Here is a 21314-nt window from a genome sequence, read left to right as displayed (position 1 = left end):
AGCAGCTGCAACGCTTTTTGGGGTTCGCCAACTTCTACAGGAGGTTTATCCGGGGCTACAGCACGGTGGCAGCACCTCTCACCGCCCTCACCTCCTCCAAGGTCCCTTTCCACTGGACTTCGGCTGCCGAGGAGGCATTCCAGCTCCTGAAAGGGCGTTTCACCTCGGCCCCCATTCTCCTGATCCCTGACCCTGAGAGACAATTCGTTGTGGAAGTCGACGCCTCTGATGTGGGGGTAGGGGCCGTTCTCTCTCAGCGTTCTGCCAAGGATCAAAGACTACACCCTTGTGCTTTCTTCTCCAGGCGTCTGTCCCCAGCAGAGATTAATTATGACATTGGGAACCGAGAACTATTGGCGGTGAAGCTGGCTTTGGAGGAGTGGCGCCACTGGTTGGAGGGAACCAAGACCCCCTTCCTCGTCTGGACTGACCACAAGAATCTGGAGTACATCCGCTCAGCCAAGAGACTGAACTCCCGTCAGGCCCGGTGGGCTCTATTCTTCGCCAGATTCCGTTTTACCCTCTCCTACCGGCCAGGCTCCCGCAATGTAAAACCTGACGCCCTATCCCGACAATTCATGGGCGGGGAGGAGGCCCCCTCTAGTCCTGACAACATCCTTCCTGCTTCTCATCTGGTGGCCGCTCTCACCTGGGAGGTGGAGGAGCGCGTGAGAGCTGCTTTGGAGGACCAGCCGGGGCCCAGCTCCTGCCCCCAAAACCGCCTATTCGTTCCCCAGCAGCTAAGGTCTGAGGTTCTACAGTGGGCCCATGCTTCTCGACTTACCTGTCATCCCGGAATACACCGCACCAAGGAGGTTCTGCAGCGGCGGTTCTGGTGGACCTCCATGGATGATGACATCAGAGACTTTGTAAACGCATGCCCAGTCTGCAGTCAGAACAAGGCTCCTCGCCGGGCTCCCGCCGGGCACCTGCATCCTCTGCCTGTGCCCCACCGACCCTGGTCCCATATCTCTTTAGACTTTGTCACCGGGCTGCCACTGTCAGGAGTTTACACCACCATCCTGACAGTAGTGGACCGGTTCACCAAGATGGCCCATTTCGTGCCCCTGGCCAAGCTCCCCTCGGCCAAAGAAACCGCTGAACTGGTCCTACAGCACGTGTTCCGGCTCCACGGCCTCCCATCCGACGTGGTCTCAGACCGAGGACCCCAGTTCACCTCTGCTTTCTGGAAAGAATTCTGCCGCCTCCTGGGAGCCTCCACCAGCCTGTCCTCCGGGTTTCATCCTCAATCCAACGGCCAGTCCGAGAGGATGAACCAGGAGATGGAGACAGCGCTCCGCTGCATGGCTTCAAAGAATCCTGCCTCCTGGTCCACTCAACTGCTGTGGGTGGAATACGCCCATAACACCCTCATCAGCTCTACCACCGGCCTATCCCCATTTCAATGCGCCTATGGCGCATTGAAATGGACGCAGGCTCGGACAGCTCTCCTGCGAGCCATTGACCGGTACACGACAGCCGCCAACCGCCGTCGATCCCAGGCTCCCCCCTACCAGGTGGGACAGAAGGTGTGGCTGTCGACCCGAGACCTTCCGCTGAGGGTGGAGTCCAAGAAATTGGCCCCCAAGTTTATTGGGCCATTCTCCATCGAGAAGGTGGTAAACCCTGTGGCTGTTCGGCTCAAGTTGCCCCGCACCATGCGGATTCACCCCACCTTCCATGTTTCCAGGGTCAAACCGTTCCAGGAAAGTCCTCTGCAACCTGCCTCCCAGCCACCTCCGCCTCCTCGCTTCATTGACGGGGCCCCTGCTTACACAGTGCACCGCCTGCTACGCTCTCGTCGCCGTGGGAGGGGCCTACAATACCTCGTCGACTGGGAGGGGTACGGTCCGGAAGAACGGTCATGGGTCCCGGCCCGTCAGATCCTGGATGCTAGACTCATTAAGGAGTTTCATCGCCTACACCCCGACCAGCCTTCCAACACTGTCTCTGAACGAGGGGGTCCCATCGGCAACACTCGGTCTCCTCCTGCATCTGGGGCATCTTCAGGGGATGACGTCAGCTCGGCCTCGGAGGGGGACAGTTCTCTCTCGGCGGACGAAGAGACTAGGACAGAGGCCTCTGAAGAATTCTAGCCCTCCACCTGGCCCCCTCCACCCACCCGGTTCCTCTGCGGCAGTTTTGGGACGTCAGGAGCCGTCCCTTGAGGGGGGGGTTCTGTCACAGTCTCCGCATCTCATTCCCCTCCTGTCACACCCCTGCAGTATTTTTCCACTCTCCCTCACTCTGCTCCACTCTACCTGCCGGCCACGCCTACTGCTTCAGCCCATGCTGCTCACCTGCTTCTGATCACTGCAATCAAGCCTGCATTTAGTCTCTCCAGCACCTTCACTCCATGCCAGATTGTTCTTCAGCGTCATGCGAGACTTTCCAGCGTTCATTCCCTGTCTGATTTTCCGGTATCGACTCTGCCTGTCCCTGACCTGCCATCCTCGTCTGCCTCCCGGTAAACCCACCTGCCTTCTGTCCCTGACCTCGTGCTTCGCCTCAGCACCTCTGGTATCTGCCTGCTCGTTTGGTTTCGACTCCTCCGCCTGGCCTCGTCTTTTCTCCTGCCTGTTCCTAAACGGTACCTCTGCCTTCACGGACTGTTCACCTGGCTTCGACCTCCCTGCCTGCCCCGACCTATCTTCGGCTCACTCCTCATCGGCCTCACAGTTCGTGCTGCCTGCTCTCCAGAACTCAGGGCGTCCTGCCTCGGCTGAAGTAAGATACATCTTATCTCCTCTACTAAAGAGTACTGCATTTGGGTCCAAACAACACCCGTTACAGTAATATAATATGTAGAAACATAAGTAACATATATGTGAATTAAACCAACCACTGACTGGAGTCAGTGGTTGGTATACTGAGAGCAGATTAGACAAGCATAGAGGATGTAAGACTGAGTTCCTCACTCAACACCATAAGTTCCTAAAAGTGTCTAAATCATTCATAGCTCTGTAATAGTGAAAATTGATTCTGATTCTTGCTTGAAACATTCATTTTAAAATGGCTTTAGCACTGCAGCGACACAAAACTTCAATCTTTTTCCTCCTGCTTTGATAAATTGCCATCTTTGCTTTCAAATCTGCCACTCCTTTTCTGATTCTTCCTGCTTTTCAAACCAATAATGTATACCTGTTTGTCAAAAACGAGACCGAATGAGAGAAAGATTCTCTCTAAAAACAGGAACAGATTGTAGAGTCTCTGACAGTCTAGGAAGCAGTGAAAAACAGTTTGTTTGTGAGAAGAGAACAGACAGTTTTCCAACTTATTTGGATTCTAATTCGAAATAAAACTGTTGACGGCCATAGTTCCGTGTAAAATCCTCTATTGTAGATCCCCAACCTTTTTTGTTAACGGTGGCTTGGAGAAAGACTCCCATGAAGGGCTCACAACCGTGACCAGACCAAGGTGAACCCTCCATGGTGTGTCAACCTGATCTTTAAGTTTATTGTTTAAAATTTTTGCCATCAATGTTTTTCCCATTACTGTCACTGAGGCTGATTGGGTCTTACACGGAGTTGTTAGGGCAAAGAGACAAACTCTCTACGGGGAAAGGATAATAATAATGGTAATGATAATAATAATAATAATAATAATGATAATAATAATAATAATAATAATAATAATAATAATCTATACTTTATTTATCACTCTTGGGGATAATCAGCATCATTCGGGTTTTAAAGGCCTGTGCAAAAAACATCTATCAAAGTCAGTTGCTGTAGGATGAGTCGGCTCTTCCAGCTCCTCAACAGGCTTTCGATGAGCCTCACTGAGGTCACACCCACAGTAGAGGACAGAGCAGCAGCGCCATCCAGAGTGGGTCCGCAAATCTCCATCACACATCCAACATTGGATATGCGCCATGATGAATTTGGACTCCACTGATGTTTCTGGCACTGGGCCAGTACTGGCACTGGGTCAGTACTGTCTGTGTCATGGGACACCACACCAGGTCCTCAGGGCCAGTCAAGAACGGCTGAATGAATTGCGGACAGAATTTAGCGCCTCTGCTGGTAAGATGGATGAGTCCCTGCCCTCCTTCTTCCTTGGGCAGGAAGAGGATGCTCTGAAGGACCCAGTGACAGCAGTCCCAAAAAAGTCCACCATCACTACCTGGATTCATGCCAGCAACATCGGTGGGGGTTCAGCGCAGGACAGCCGGTGCCGTAACATTGATACAACTAAATTCATTCATTCATTCATCTTCTAACCCGCTTAATCCGCAAACGCAGGTCGCGGGGGAGCCGGCGCCTATCCGGCAGTCTCAGGGCGTGAGGCGGGGGACAATTCGGACACGACGCCAGTGCACCGCGGAGCCACTGAGAAACAAACAATCATTCACACACACACTCACTCCTACGGTCAATGTGGGACTGGCCAATCAACCTGAAGCGCATGCTTTTGGAGGTGGGAGGAAACCGGAGAACCCGGAGAAAACCCACGCAGACACGGGGAGAGCATGCGAACTCTGCACAGAGCGGGACTCAAACCCGGGTCCGCCGTGTTGTGAGGCGGTAGCGCTAACCACTGCGCCACCATGCCACCCTTACAACTAAATTATGTTTAATTAAAACATTTTTGTTTAAATCCATTTCCAGTTTTTAAGCCTCTCTTCCACTTTCTCTAAAACATTTTCCCAGTTCTTTTCCATAAGTCTGGTCTCCCAGATGCACTTCAAGGCAGTGACGTGCGGTCAGGGAAGGCAGGTAAGACACGGCCTCACCTGCCATTATGAAAGAAAAAAATGAAAAATTGGAAGAAATAAATGTTTATATTTATGCAGTGATGTGTATTATAAAGTTATTTCCTCCAACTCGCCAAATTTTCACATTTACAGCTGAAATATGGAGAAGAGACCTGCGGTGAGGCAGCAGCCAGCCGAGCCTCACCATGGATTGTGCAATGGCTCGACTAGCTGTGCTGGCATACTATAGTGAGCCTGTAATGCTATCTTTCTATATATTGATATTAAAATGTTTAAACATGTTTGCTAAATTCAACTAAATTCCCATAATTTAGCTTATGTATAAAATGTACATTGTTTTTCTGTCATCAACTGCATGTGTGTAACGTATTTCTTGAGTCGAGCGGCCTTGAAACGGCTTGGAAAAGGCACATAGTGGAGGCAGTTCTCTGGCCTCATGGTAGGGGGCGCTGGTGATCTTATGGATTCGGCCGAGAATTCTTTTTCCTCGGCTGTAGAAGTGACAGTAAACTACAATCTATTAGTTAGTCAAGTACAGCCATTCATTTGTTTTCCGCTGGCCTTGCCTTACTACAAAAAAGGAGGATTACATATCTCAACTCGAAATTCTTTTGATGCTTTCGCTCAGAAGGAGCAGCACATGGACTTCATTTATAGACAGACAGACAGACAGACAGACAGGCAGGCAGGCAGGCAGGCAGACAGACAGACAGACAGACAGACAGACAGACAGACAGACAGACAGACTAAACACCAGGATAAAAAGAAACACTGACATCTCAGGACATACCACAAGACATACACTACACTAACAGACACATGCAGCATTAACAGGACTTACATACTAAACTATAACTAAAATATAAACAGTATAAAATTAAAATATAAATAGTATTAAATTAAATCCATTCAATCCATTCAACCCCGTGCTGACCTCGCCACCTCCCCCCCGCACCTCCTGAGAGAGTCATTGTACCTCCTGATGGCACGAGGCACGAAGGTGCTATGTGACAGCAGTCTGCCGCTGAAGGTGCTTCTCTGCTGGGAAAAGGTGGTGTGCAGGGGGTGGCTGGTGTTGTTCATGATAGCCTTTAACTTTAGACATGGTCCTGCTCTCCAGAAGCGTATCCACAGAGTCCAGGCTCGGACCGACCACTGAGCCCGCTCTGCGGATGAGTCTGTTAAGACGATCCATATCTCTTTTCCTGGCCCCACCACCTCAACACACAATGGCGTATGACAGCACAGTGGAAACTATGGACTGATAGAACATGGGAAGGAGCTTAGGACAGATGTTGAAGGAGGCCAGCCTCCTCAGGAAGTACATCCTGCTTTGCCCCTTCTTGTACACACAGTCTGAGTTGAGTCACCAGTCCAGTCTGCTGTCTAGCTGCAGTCCCAGGTACTTATAGTTTCCTACCACCTCCACCTCACTGCCCTTGATGATCACTGGTTGTGGAGAGGGAGGTGCCCGCCGGAAATCCAGCACCATCTCCTTCGTCTTGGAGACGTTGAGCTGGAGCTGGTTCTGTTGGCACCACTCCACGAAGTCAGCCACCAATGCCCTGTACTCTCCCTCATCACCCTCCCGGATACATGCCACTATCGCAGTGGCATCGGAGTACTTCTGTATGTGGCATATATCCGAGTTGCGTTTGAAGTCCGATATCTCGAGGGTGAAGACAATGGGGGAGAGCACGGTCCCCTGTGGCGCCCCTGTGCTGCTGGTCACCACAGAAGACAAACAGTCCCCCATACGGACGTACTGGGGCCTGTCCCTTAGGTAGGTTAAGTAAACGTAACCTATGTAAATGTTAGGTTAAGTAAACTTAATATATAAGCAAACATGGAGGAAACAACACAACTTTTTTTTAAATCAAATGTGCTAATTGTGTGTTGGTTTGTATGTGTAAATAATTCTGCTCTGAGACTTTAAAAATGACCTGTCGCTAATTAAATGGTGAATAAGCTAAACTGTGGGTTCATATTTTTGGAAATGTAATTATGATGAAATCAGTGCATCACCAGCCATGAACCTCACCGCACGTCACTGCTTCAAGGTATTTTAACCCGTTTCTTTTCCATTGGAGTCTATCCGGGGAGTCTGATGTCGTCCAGCTCACCTCCCACCAGAGGAGCCTCCCTCTTCGCCCAGTTGAAGAAGAAGAAATAATAGTAGAAGAAGAAATACCGGAAGTAAAAAGGATGTGTCGTATTTCAATTTCAGATGAACCCGGGAAATCCGGGCTGAAGGAGACTAGAGGTGTTCATCCGACAGAACTGTGAGTTTTGAAGCCAAGCCGTTCATTAAATGAGATTTCCTGTAGAATCGCTCGCTTGCTGAAGTCACGTGACTGTGGCTTTTTCATCCACGATCACCTGGGCGGCATCACGACCCGCCCGTCAGCTGGTGCGATGATGTCCAGGTCACTGACATTTCCTGCTACATATACGTTTTGCTGATCCTGCTTGTCATAGCTAATGAACGGCACGTTAATATAGACACAATGCCTGATTTTCACATGGAATTGTAGCATGCATGGGGAAAAATACATGAAGAAATAAGTTATACCTAACAGACGGTCATTGCAGGGTATCGTCTCCAGAGCTTGAAAACTGTATTGAAAACTTTCCAGTAGCTAAACAAACCCCATTTTACAGATAAACATGGATTAAAACGAAGGAACATGCGATATTCAAATAAATCTGGTATATTTCATGCTATGAAAACATCAGATTTTATCCAATGGGTTAGAAACATTTTCTCAGTTATATTTACTGACGTGTCCATCTGTCAGGAATATGGGGGAGCTTGAGACGATCACCAACCACATCCATGACAGGATCTCCTCCATGCAACGCACGCTGGATCTGTCAGTTGCAGGTATGATGAAATCCACTGACACACTCGTTTGTGTTCCTCGTAGACCAACAGTGGAACCATGGAAGGGAACATCTCTGGTGGAGCAGGACACCCACTGGTTCTCTGTCAGTGACAGGAGGGGTAGAGACTCATTGATGGAGACATTAGCTCCGAGGGAATTAATCAGAACTTCAGCAGAAACATGGAGAGGACTGATTAGCAAAATCCTGTATGTGGAAAACAAACATGACCCATCTGAACCAACATGGTACTTGGTGACATCATCCTCATCCAGTGTTGTCTGAGGAGTCATAATAATTAGTGGTGACACCACAGTCTGTGTGTTCATCTTCAATTGTCTACAGACCATACACCATCTTTATTTCTGAACAACAGAATATCTGAACACAAATATTTGAATTTCTATGACGACTCAACATTTCAAGGAAGCAAAATGTGTCTAGTGTATATAGTGTGCATCAAACTGAGCTTTGTAAAACATGGCAAAAATAACATGGCAAAAAACAATGTGTTTGATGGTAATAGATGTCGTCCTCTGCTCAGAAGATAAGGACCCCAGGTCATCAGGCTGTCAGTTGATTTTCCACTTCTTTCTGTCTGGTATTAGCTGATTTCTTAAGTTTGCTGGTGAGACACACATGGAACACATCATCACCATGTCTTTTACACGTTCCACTGATTAAAAGACTCATGCTGTCTTTATGTGACTGCATGAGTTAGGTACAGGAGTAAAGAAATCAGTTTTCAATCCATCTATATATTATATGTGGTGGGGTTTCGTTTTTCTTAAGGACAGGAGACAGTGTAAAATACAAGATATTTATTTGTCAATTCAAATCATGTATTGGTTGAGTAGCAGTACAATAATATCATCAAAAGGTTGAGTATGAGTCCAATAACATCATCAAAAGGTTGACATACAGACAGGCTCAACAAACAGACAAGTTCAACAAATACTTGTCTAAGCATGATGAGAGCTCTGGAGACGATGAAAAAAAATCCTCCGGAGTGTTGTTGCAGAGTACTCTGGGTAGATGAAAACTTCAAGTACAAACTAAAATAATGAATCACATCTCTTTTTATACTCTAAAGGCGTAACTATGGGAGGTGTGAATCAGTTGTTTAACTTCATTCCCTCTGCTCTCCACTAACCTTTCCCCCATTTTCAGTAGGTGCATCATGACCTCAAGAAGTTTAACAGAGACGTCTAGTCGACAGTTTCACAAGGCTGATGACATAACCTAATCAGTCACGCGGACATTTAGTGCAGACAAAATTATTAACAGATACTGACATTTACGCAAACACTTCTAAAAACAGATTAGATTCTTGCTGAATCTTTCATGACCTCGAGACTTCCTGGGGCCGTTTCTCCCAAGTGCTGAAAGATTTGACACACACACTCTAGATTTTTTGGGTCAAGAAATGATATTATTATATTATTATATTATTTTATTGTATTAAAAAACTTTCCACCACATATACTTGTGTAGTATACATACATGTGGAGCCATAGCCCACGCAAGTCAACATGTCATGGTGACGAACAACAGATAGAATAATGTGATATAATGTGCTTGTTTGTTCTTTGCTTTGTTTTTTAATCTCATTCAGAATTACCTCAGGATAAAATTAAGAAACTGGGACATGAACTCTCTGACCTTGAGAGGCTTGTGGGGGCATTTGAAGACTGTGTGGAGCAGCAGAAAGAGCAGTTAAGGCACCTGAAGGTAACCTGAAGGCCTACAGCTTGTTCCATAACATCCTCACTCGTCCAGGCACAGCTCAACACTGGTTTGCTTTTAGAACTAGAACCCAGTCACCTTTGGAACATTGATGCCAGTATGACTATTTGAACATGTACAGTATGTTATTTTTACATGTTTATACCAGGGGATGTCAGTAGAGACCCAGCTGTATCTTCTCTGTTGCCATCTCCATTATACTAACGTTCAAGTACAGCATTAGAAAACCTGTCTGCAGATGATGATACACCAAGACGGAAACAAACACACTCCATTAGTATTTATTTGGTGTCTGTCCTGGAAGCAGACAATAGATACAGTATATTTTGTTCAGCATGGCTCCCCTGATGAAAGGTGAACAGTAATGACAGACTGTATAGATTTTTGTCTTCAGTCAGTGATACCAACTAAGGAAATACAAATCTATCCAATACATGTATAGAAGTCAGGGGTTAAGCATCCTATGAATTTGTCGAACGTAGCTTTCAAGAACACGGACTCTATATAATTTAAACGTGTAGAAAAAGAGGGGGAGGAAAAAACTACAGGAGGCAAAAAGGCCACACAAGCTAAAGTTGGAAAAGGTGTTTAAAAGCAACAACACCAAACAGGAATGGGACACCATGAAGTGGACGGCTAGACTGTCAAATATCCAGAAACCCAGTTTGCAAATCGGTTGAACAGCAACTTTTCTAGGTTTGATGAGGGGCGATAATCCAGATCATGTTACTAGTATCCTTGATTCTGTTATACCTGTGAAATCAGACAAAACTGATGTTTCCATCGAGCACTTGAGAAACACCTGTAAATGCTTGAATCAGAGGAAGGCCACAGGACCGATGCCCTGATATATTTATTTTGACAATGTGTGAAAATGAGTTGGTACCTGTGTGGCCACCTGTTTTTCAGTGTTCTATTGATACTTACATAATTACAGAATCATGTAAAAACCTGACACGTGTCACCTCATCCAAAGAAAATGTGTCCTAGAGAGCTGGCTGATTATTGTCTGGTCTTCACTCCTGCTGTTGTGAAGTCCTAATAAAAAAATCCTGATTTAACAGCGCACCAAGTCTGTAAATGACAAGCTGGACTTCTACCAGTTGGCATATGAGAGAAATCACGGCGCAGAAAATAAAGTTGAAACATGACTCCAGCTAATATGGAAACCTCCAGACAGGCTTGAAGCTACACAGGACCTCATCTGGAGCCCATCTGGAACTCATTCTGAGCTCCTGTGAGCAAAGATGATCCAGATGAAGGTTAATCCTCAACTAGAACACTGGTAACATTCAGATCGTCAAAGTTAACCAGACACACTCTATCTCTGTTTTGGTTAACCCAGGAGTGCCCCTGGACTGTGTGAGCTTCTTTCTACTTTTCACACTTTTCTACTGATAATCGTAAAACTGATGATCCAAACACTTAAATGTTGACGTATTTGGATGACACCACATCGTTGTCCTTGTTGAGTCTTGAGAACGAAGCTCATCAGAAGGCTACAGATAGATTAGTGAAATAGTCTGAAGACAATTCAGTTATTAATTCAAAAACAATGAAAGAACTCATTTTGGAGGTTCCACCAGTTACTGGACATAATCCAGTGAACCAGAATCCTACTATAAATATCTATGTGGATACATACTTTATTATGGAGTTCACATTTAGACTGAATTTGTAACGGATTTCTTTTGTTAGGAGACTGAGGTCGTTTGGAGGAAACAACCACATCCTGGTATTATTATTAATATTATTATCATTATTATTATCCTGCAGTACAAGTAAGTGCTTGATTCAGTTGTCTCTGTTCAGGTTGAAAATCAAACTGATCAGACTATTAAATATCTGTTCAAAGATTGTGGGTCAAACACGTGAGTCATGCCCAAACAGCATAGAATAAAAGAATATCTCTGGCAGGTAACTTTCCATCTGATTCCTCTAGTGCTTTATTTGAAGATCAGAAGTTTCTGCCTCCAAACAGAAGATTAAGTCCCACAGACTCAGGACCTCTTATCCCTCAGTCTGTCAAACTATTTAAATCAGAGTTTAGGCTCTGAGTGTGCTCTAGGAATTCTCCACAGATGGACGACCAGGTGCCCCACTGCCACTTTGAATGAAACTCTCACTTTGTAATGCTTGATTTGTGTTGTGCTCATGATTATGCCATTGGATAAATGTTTTATTTTTGTTCTTCTTTTTCTTTTACTTTTGGCTTTTCCCTTCAAGGGTCGCCACGGCGAATCAATTGCCGCCATCTAGCCCTGTCCTTTGCATCCTCTTCTCTTACACCAACTACCTTCATGTCCTCCCTCATTACATCCATAAACCTCCTCTTTGGTCTTCCTCTAGGCCTCCTGCCTGGCATTTCAAAATTCAGCATCCTTCTTCCAATATATTCACCATCTCTCCTCTGGACATGTCCAAACCATCTCAGTCTGGCCTCTCTGACTTTATCTCCAAAACCCCTAACATGTGCTGTCCCTCTGATGTACTCATTCCTGATTCTATCCTTCCTGGTCACTCCCAAAGAGAACCTCAGCATCTTCATCTCTGCTACTTCCAGCTCTGCCTCCTGTCTTTTCCTCAGTGATACTGTCTCTAGATCAAACAACATCGCTGGTCTCACCACAGTTTTGTACACCTTTCATTTTAGCTGAAACTCTTCTATCACACATCACACCTGACACTTTTCTCCACCCGTTCCATCCTGCCTGTACACGCTTCGTCACCTCTTTTCCAGACTCTCCATTGCTCTGGACTGTTGACCCTAAGTACTTAAAATCCTCCACCTTCTTGATCTCTTCTCCTTGTAACCTCACTCTTCCACTTGGGTCCCTCTCATTCACACACATGTACTCTGTCTTACTGCGGCTAACCTTCATTCCTCTCCTTTCCAGGACAAACCTCCACCTCTCTAGCTTCTCCTCCACCTGTTCCCTGCTCTCACTGCAGATCACAATGTCAAACATCATAGTCCATGGAGATTCCTGTCTAACTTCATCTGTCAGCCTGTCCATCACTATAGCGAACAAGAAGGGGCTCAGAGCTGATCCCTGATGCAGTCCCACCTCCACGTTGAACTCCTCTGTCACACCTACAGCACACCTCACCACTGTCTTACAGTCCTCATACATGTCCTGCACCACTCTAACATACTTCTCTGCCACTCCAGACTTCTTCATACAATACCACAGTTCCTCTCTGGGCACCCTGTCGTAAGCTTTTTCCAGATCTACAAAAACACAATGCAGCTCCCTCTGGCCTTCTCTGTACTTCTCTATCAACATCCTCAAAGCAAATACTGCATCTGTAGTATTCTTTTCTTTTGGCAAGAAACCATACTGCTGCTCACAAATGTTCACTTCTGCCCTTAGTCTAGCTTCCACTACTCTTTCCCATAACTTCATTGTATGGCTCATCAGCTTCATTCCTCTGTAGTTGACACAACTATGCACATCTCCCTTGTTCTTAAAAATGGGCACCAGCACACTTCTCCTCCATTCCTCAGGCATCTTCTCACTATCCAAGATCCTTTTGATGAATCCAGTCAGAAACTCTACTGCCACCTCTCCTAGACACTTCCAACCCTCCACAGGTATATCATCAGGACCGACTGCCTTTCCACTCTTCATCCTCATCAATGCCCTCCTCACTTCATCCTGACTAATCTTTGCTACATCCTGGTCCACAACAGTCACCTCTTCTAGTCTTTGTTCTCTCTCATTTTCCACATTCATCAACTCTTCAAAGTACTCTTTCCATCTTCCCATCACACTACTGGCACCTGTCAATAGACTTCCATCCCTATCCTTAATTACCCTAACCGGCTGCACATCCTTCCCATCTCTATCTCTCTGTCTTGCCAACCGGTATAGATCAGTCTCTCCTTCCTTACTGTCCAACCTAGCATACAAGTCATCATAAGCCCCTTGTTTGGCCTTTGCTACCTCTACCTTCACCTTACGCTGCATCTCCCTGTACTCCTGTCTACTCTCCTGAGTTGTCTCAGTGTCCCACTTCCTCTTAGCTAACCTCTTTCTCTGTATACATGCCTGTACCTCCTCAATCCACCAGTCTCAGTCTCCTTATCTATTTTCCTTCCAGATGACACACCAAGTACTCTCCTACCTGTCTCCCCGATCACATTAGCTGTAGTTTTCCAGTCATCTGGAAGCACCTCCTTGCCACCCAGAGCCTGTCTTAACTCCTTCCTAAAAGTCATGCAACACTCTTCCTTTTTTAGCTTCCACCATTTCGTGTTCTGCTCTGCCTTTGCCCTCTTCATCTTCCTCACCACCAGAGTCATCCTACACACCACCATCCTATGCTGTTTGGCTACACTCTCACCTACCACTACTTTGCAGTCACTGATCTCCTTCAGACTACACCGTCTACACAAGATGTAGTCTACCTGTGTGCTCCTACCACCACTCTTATAGGTCACCCTGTGTTCCTGCCTCTTCTGGAAGAAAGTATTCACTATAGCCATTTCCATCCTTTTTGCAAAGTCAACTACCATCTGTCCTTCTGCGTTCCTCTCCTGGATACCAAACCTGCCCATCACTTCCTCATCACCTCTGTTACCTGCATCAACATGTCCATTGAAGTCTGCACCAATGACAACTCTCTCACTTCTAGGCATGCTCTGCATCACTTCATCAAAGTCCAACCAGAATTTATCCTTCTCCTCCAGCTCACATCCTACCTGTGAAGCATCCCCACTAACAATGTTGAACATCACACCTTCTATTTCTAGCTTCAAACTCATCACTCTATCTGCCACTCTTTTTACCTCCCAGGACATTCCTAACAAACTCCTCCTTCAAGATAACTCCTACTCCATTTCTCTTCCTATCTACACCATGATAGAACAACTTGAACCCTGCTCCTAAACTTCTAGCCTTGCTATCTTTCCACCTGTTCTCCTGGACACACAGTATGTCTACCTTCCTCCTCTGCATCATGTCAACCAACTCTCTACCTTTTCCTGTCATAGTTCCAACATTCAACGTCCCTACTCTTAGTTCTATAGTCTTGGCGCTCCTCTTCTCTTTCTTCATGCAAACTCACTTTCCTCCTTTCCTTCGACCAACAGTAATCAAATTTCCACCGGCGCCCTGTAGGTCAACAGCGCCGATGGCGGTTGTTGTTAACCCGGGCCTCGACCGATCCGGTATGGAAGTCATAGGTTTGATTGGCATCTTTGATTTGGCAAAAGTTTTACGCTGGATGCCCTTCCTGACGCAACCCTCTGTATTTATCCGAGCTTGGGACCGGCACAATAAGACACTGGCTTGTGCCGTCTTGCGGCTACATTAAATGTGTTATTTTGGTTCCCATGATGTCCAGAGTTTCACATAAATTACAAAAGTAACAAAAATAAAACATTTTTTAAAAATTTTTGTAACTTTTGTAATTTATGTGAAACTCTGGACAGCATGGGAACCAAGACAAATTTCAGATAACTTTTGACAATAAAGTGGAATCTAATCTCAGCACAAGTCTGTCTGAGCAGTACAGTTCATGATTCACAAGAATAAATGAAATCTGTAATCTTGGCTTTTCATAGAGGAACCATTTACAAAACATTGCAGCAGGAAAAAAAAAAGTTTTTGGTCAAGTTTTCTGAATTAGAAACATATAACGAGAGTCTAGGATTGTTAAAGGTACTTCAAAGTATCATAATAATTATTTTAACCACAAGACTGAAGCTCAAACTTTTTAGAGAATGAAATTAACTTTTCAGAGAAGGCACAATTTAACTGTAAAACATTTCAAAAATTATTTCAGCCACACTGCTTGATAACGCACAATGGTCTGTGTCTTAGGAATTGGAGAAGACATTCCAGAAGAACCTGGAGGATGTACAGCATCTTAAGAACAATATACCTGCACACATGCCCAGAACAACGGGCCCACCAATGTGAGGACATTATTAAATATGTGTGGTTGCTACGACTGCAAAATTATCTTTATTTATTCCTTTTGGTTTTGCATAGGTTAAGAAATGCATTAGCCTTAATCTCCAAGTTGTTTAATTGCAGTCATATCTTCTTTACAAATGTTTGGACTACACATGTAAACTGCCATGCTATCAGAGAATGATCTTCTCATCAGAATGAAGAACATCTCCTGTCTCATCTCTCAGTGGATGTGTGCCTGCAGTCGTTACCCAGAAGGACGCAGCAGGCCTTCAGACGGTCCAGGTGGAAAATATCAGCAAGTCCAAGAAGAACTTCGTCAGAGAGATGGAGTTCATCACAATGCCGGAGTTTGAGAGCATTCCTCAGTGAGTATGATACATGTCTTATCCAACATAACGTGGAACCAATGAATTCTGGTTCATTGTGTTTTTCAAACATGTTATGAACAATGTAGTCAAAGTTTTCTGATAGATACTTTAATAATCCCGGAGGAAATTGCACATATACACTGCTCATTCAAACACCAGGAAAAAACAAAAACAAAACAGGACATACCACAAGACATACACTACACTAACAGACACATGTAGCATTAACAGTACATATACTAAAAAAAATTAAAATATAAAAATTATAAAATTAAAATATAAACAGTATAAACTTAAATTAAATCCATTTAACCTCGTGCTGTCCTCGCCACCTCCCCCCCGCTCCTCCTGAGAGAGTCATTGTACCCCTGATGGCACGGGGCACGAAGGAGGACCTCAGCCTCTCTGTGGAGGCGCTGTGTGACAGCAGTCTGCCGCTGAAGGTGCTCCTCTGCCTGGAGAAGGTGGTGTGCAGGGCGTGGCTGGTGTTGTTCATGATGGCCCTGAATTTAGACATGGTCCTGCTCCCCAGAAGTGTCTCCAAAGAGTCCAGGCTCAGCCCGACCACTGAGCCCGCTCTGCGGATGAGTCTGTTAAGACGATCCATATCTCTTTTCCTGGCCCCACCACCCCAACACACAATGGCGTATGACAGCACACTGGAGACTACGGACTGATAGAACATGAGAAGGACCTTAGGACAGATGTTGAAGGAGGCCAGCCTCCTCAGGAAGTATATCCTGCTCTGCCCCTTCTTATACACACAGTCCAAGTTGAGTGACCAGTCCAGTCTGCTGTCTAGCTGCAGTCCCAGGTACTTACAGTTTCCTACTACCTCCACCTCATTGCCCTCGATGATCACTGGTTGTGGAGAGGGAGGTGCCCGCCGGAAATCCAGCACCATCTCCTTCATCTTGGAGACGTTGAGCTGGAGCTGGTTCTGTTGGCACCACTCCACGAAGTCAGCCACCAATGCCCTGTACTCTCCTTCATAACCCTCCTGGATACATGCCACAATCGCGGTGTCATCGGAGTACTTCTGTATGTGGCATGTATCCGAGTTGTGCTTGAAGTCCGATGTGTAGAGGGTGAAGACAATGGGGGAGAGCACGGTCCCCTGTGGCGCCCCTGTGCTGCTGGTCACCATAGAAGAAAAACAGTCCCCCACACGGACATACTGGGGTCTGTCTGTTAGGTAGATCCAGCTCACGAGGTAGGGGTCCACAGCGATGGAGGTCAGTTTGTCCTGTAGGAGCCGGGGCTGATGGTCCTCTGATACTGCTAATGGATCATTATAATCTATGAAAGATGTTTTTATCTTTAATGCTTGAATGACCGAGATACAGTACATTTCAGTGTTCATAAGAAACAATCTATATTCTTGTAAAAAAAGTAAATCTATCTTATAAATTGAAACCAGCGAGCAACACTTCAGGAATGTAAATGGTCACAATATTTTTAATAAACACCGTTCGTACTGTTTTAATTTCACCATTGGCCAGTCATTAACCTTTGAGGACAGTTGAGATGTTTAGTATATTAGTATAAATATGTTGGATATTCTCGGGCTTGGGTGTGAGAACCACACAGATGTGTGACTGACAGAGAGTGAGGAGACAATTTATTTTCCACACATCGGATTGAAATTTCAAAAGAATTATTTGTTTGTTGTTGTCTTCACTGTTGGAGTTGTGAAGGTGATCTTCAACATATTACTATCAGTATTAATAATAGATTTTATAATGTGGTGTACTATAAAACCAGTAACGTCTGCAACACTAGTTGCTCTTTATTTCAAGGAACAAACAAACATCTGGTGTAATACACAAATAGCTCTACTTTGGGTTTTAAATTTAATTTAAAACTTTAGATCTAAAGATGAGGGTGTTTAGTTTAATTGGACATGTTAAACAGATTTCTTTTGCTGAATGTTTTTTCTACAGGTACATGAGAGGCCGTGTGTCATATGACCAGCTTAATGCCACAGTACAAGGTATTAACGTAGCTGTTAAAGCTAAGTACAAGATTCTCCACCAGTCCGTGAAAACACTCAGCAATCATTCACGGAAACTGCACCAGCGCTTTAAGGAGCAGGAAACCAAAGATACAAAAGGTACTAACAGCGACAGCTGATAGTTGTTGTGACTGATGCTCATCGATCAAACAACAGCCCTAAGTCACAAAAGTACTTTTGTGTTTGGGGCTGAACAATCTTTGCACACATGACATCTTCTGTCCTCAGACCCTCAGCTTGCATGATGAGGAAAAAAAACCCTAATTAAAAAAAAGGAAGACATTTTAGGAGGAGTCTCAGAGGAGGTATCTCTCTTCCAGGATAGACGCCATGAGGACAGAGCAGTTCAACAAAATAACACACACATACAGACACATATATACAGTGCGCATTCGTACATCAACGCTTCACATCATTGCGGACTTTTGGTAGGCAGAGTCACGTGATACCGTACACACATTCTATTGGCTGACGGTAGTGCGCTCTTGTTCCTCGCAGTTAATGCGTTCCAGGAATCACACCCGATTAACATTAGTTACTTTTATTAAATTAACATTAGTAACATTATCAGTTTGTTGATCTAATAAGATGACTAGATCAACAAACTAATCTTGTTATTTACGGTAATTGAAACGTTTATGACCCTCGCTATACTGATATTTAACCAACTTCTATCTGTATTACCTTTTCCCACACTCTTATCGACTGTTTAAAGCACTTTTGTGTCTCATATAAGTCCGAGACTCACGGAACGGAGTGCACTTTCAGATGCCGTCATCCAATAGAATGCCCATATGGTATCACGTGACTGCCTACCAAAAATCCATAATGAGCTGAAGTCGCAAGCTTTGATGCGCGAATTGTGAAATTTATCAATGGATAAATTTCACGATTTATTCATTTCTCCACTTAAATTTTAAACCTGGAAATCACCATTATGTTTTGATCTTGAGCGGGTTTTTTGTCACGAGACTCACTTGTAAGATTCAACCTTATTAAAATCGACCAAACAGCAACATGATGTCTGCTAGTTTTTCATGCTGCAGTGAGGTAGCAACGACTTGTGACAACTAGTGCTTTCTTGACTAAAAAGCAATCATCTGTACTATACTGTGAATACTACAGATGAAGACTCAGAAGAAGCCAAGCGAAAACCAGCTAAAATCTGAACATTTGTACTGCAATGGATACGATTGTTTCCATGGGTAAGGCACGGCTTAAATGTCAGCACCCAACTCAAAATAATGAGGGTGCAGTTGACAAAAAAATTGTGTGGAGAAGGCTCTTAAGCTTAGTGCAGTGTCCACCTGAAATATTTGAATTAAAGGCAAAGAAAGCTATTGAGTGAAAAGCAATAGTTAAAAAAATGTATTACATCTTTCTTTATAAAACTGATTTATTTTTTAAGAATGACTACCAGCTGTAGTTTTTATATTGTACTATTGTCAAAACTCAATCCTTGCAACCGGCTTCTACGTTATATTTTGTTATTACTTTTGGGATGTCATGAACGTCATGTTTGGATGCACAACATTTTTGAAAAGCATCCCAGCATGCTTTGGGTAAAATGAAGGCTGTACATATATTAGTAGATTGATGATTTGGATTATGCCTTATTTGTTACAATCACACCTCTAAAATATTATTTATTGCAATAATTAACCCTAAAACGTATTAAAAGCCTAGCAGAGATGAAACCAGAGATGAAATGGTTGACCTTCCATACAAACTTAATTTTCCCTTGTTGAGAAAATCCAATCATAGACAAAGGCTCTGAATTATCTGTAGAGCAGCATCACTTCAAATATGTCACATTGTTGTGAAATGGGACAAACTGACATGACACTGATCTCCATGTGCTTTTGAAATGTCTTTCAGGTCAGTTTTTTGTGGTGGAGGATGACATCCGTGAATTCACTCAGGTGAAGCTGGACAAACGATTTCAGGGAATGTTGCACATGCTGCGACATTGCCAGCGGCTACGTGAGCTTCGAGGCGGGAAGATCACCCGTTATGTTTTGTTGTAGATGTGCAGACAGTCGATGGGTTATGCTCTTTTTTCTTTCCTTAATTCCGAGTGTCAGGCCATCAGTTTGTGGAATGGTATTTTTCCTGTAAAAAGATTCGAATTAAAGTTTTTCTTTGATAAGGGTAATAGATTAGCATGTTTAACATAAATAAACAATTAATAGAAACTGAGGGACACAGGCCTCACCCGATGACCTGTATTCAGCAGGTAGTTCACAAAATCTTATCTCAGGAGACAATTTTCATGATGTGATTCTCCAGGAGAAAAGTTTTTGAGACAGGAGGTTGTCACACTGGAGAATAAGCTTATTACATTTAGGATTGGACACCCAGAGCTGTCTGTGTGCTTCTGAGTAATGTTGTCAACCAGGACAGGATGAAGTCTAGATTTCTGACACATCAGTGAAAAACAATACAAAATAATTGTTTACTTCATTTCCAGTAATGAGAACATAATTTTCCATAGCGACATTCGCATGACTGAAGCAGGTTGAGTGATATTACCCTGCATCATAGGTGCCATGAAACTAAGATTATAGTTCCACCTAGTGGCAACATAGAGATCCATGCTTTACATTTTGATGTGGAGGTCAAAAGTGTCAGACAAAATATTGTTTTGAGGATTGGATGTGTTAAAATGTCTCCAGTGCTCCTTATAAAAACCCGAACATAAAAACCCAGGTGGTTGACACCTAGACGTCTGACAGTGGGTACACATATCAAGATGTACAAAAGGGCAACGTAAAACTATTACCAGTCAGTAAGGGTCACTGGAAAAATGTTAAATATTGGATGAGATAGCCAGGCTGTGTCTTAAGTATAAAAACTGTTACGTATGCACATAGTTAAAGTGGTTAACACTAAAAATATCAAGAATTTAGTAGAATTTAATTCAGAACGCTGATAGTCTATTTAGTATTCATATCCGTAGTATCATAATAGCATAATTGGAACTACTCCAAGAAGAGGTCATTTTAAAACTAGCAGGTTAGGATATTGTGATGCCTTTCACATCTACCAAAAATAGTAAATGCTATACAATCACTTCAAAATTGTGCTACACCAGTGCTGTCTCAGATTTTTTCAGGTGAATACTGATAATTATGAATAAAATGTGTAACAACAATACTGCTTGGGGAAACACTTTTTTATTCGGTTTCAAAAATATTCATTTGATTAATGTCACACAACAGTTTCAAACGTGACAAAGGAATGTGGACAAAGCCATGAACAAATGATGTCAACACCATGTGACACTCTGCATCATATGTCTGCATAGGATTACTGTGCTATGTGGGAGCTTTTGTCCCACTGCCGGGGGCAGCCCGTTGACCCATTACTGTAACATAGACGTGATGACAACAGTTTTACATTTTTGTAATTTTCTTGCTACAGCTTTATTTTTTGATTGTCTAACAATGAAAAAGGCTCATCATTGCTCATACACATCAAATTTAGTAAGTAATGAATTAAGAGGACTCTAATACGTGTTTTTTGAGGAGACATTACCTACAAGTCATTAAAAATTGAACATGAAAAGGCCATTTTGAAATGAAATCTGCTACTAGTTTTACTTGATGAACTGGTTAGGTGTCAGAGCTGACATGTTTCTAGTTTTCTTTTAACAATTCTGA

General features: G+C 44.0%; 1 protein-coding gene and 1 long non-coding RNA gene across 4 annotated transcripts; both read left to right on the top strand.

Moving 5' to 3' along the window:
* Window positions 1-2246: 2246 nt before the first annotated feature.
* LOC137594552 (uncharacterized) lies at window positions 2247-4958 on the top strand. The gene is made up of 3 exons (XR_011035263.1): window positions 2247-2727; window positions 4653-4718; window positions 4850-4958. It is a non-coding gene; the product is annotated as an uncharacterized lncRNA (long non-coding RNA).
* A 794-nt stretch (window positions 4959-5752) lies between these two features.
* Window positions 5753-20795, top strand: ska1 (spindle and kinetochore associated complex subunit 1). Of its 3 annotated transcripts, XM_068313378.1 has the most exons (8): window positions 5753-6500; window positions 6945-6999; window positions 7516-7601; window positions 9216-9331; window positions 15175-15269; window positions 15495-15635; window positions 17582-17751; window positions 19531-20795. In XM_068313378.1, the coding sequence occupies exons 3-8, from the start codon at window positions 7520-7522 to the stop codon at window positions 19677-19679; spliced, it is 753 nt and encodes a 250-aa protein (XP_068169479.1). In that variant the 5' UTR covers window positions 5753-6500; window positions 6945-6999; window positions 7516-7519; the 3' UTR covers window positions 19680-20795. The 3 variants fall into 3 exon arrangements, with proteins under 3 accessions (XP_068169479.1, XP_068169477.1, XP_068169478.1); XM_068313376.1 differs by lacking the exon at window positions 5753-6500 and having other exon boundaries at window positions 6718-6999; XM_068313377.1 differs by lacking the exons at window positions 5753-6500; window positions 6945-6999 and adding an exon at window positions 7010-7143.
* The last annotated feature ends 519 nt before the right edge of the window (window positions 20796-21314 follow it).

This window comes from Antennarius striatus, chromosome 4 (assembly GCF_040054535.1).
Source record: "Antennarius striatus isolate MH-2024 chromosome 4, ASM4005453v1, whole genome shotgun sequence".
In the NCBI taxonomy this organism is placed as follows: Eukaryota; Metazoa; Chordata; class Actinopteri; order Lophiiformes; family Antennariidae; genus Antennarius; species Antennarius striatus.
The sequence above is the reverse complement of the archived record's forward strand: the minus strand, read 5'-3'. Positions and strand labels throughout refer to the sequence as shown.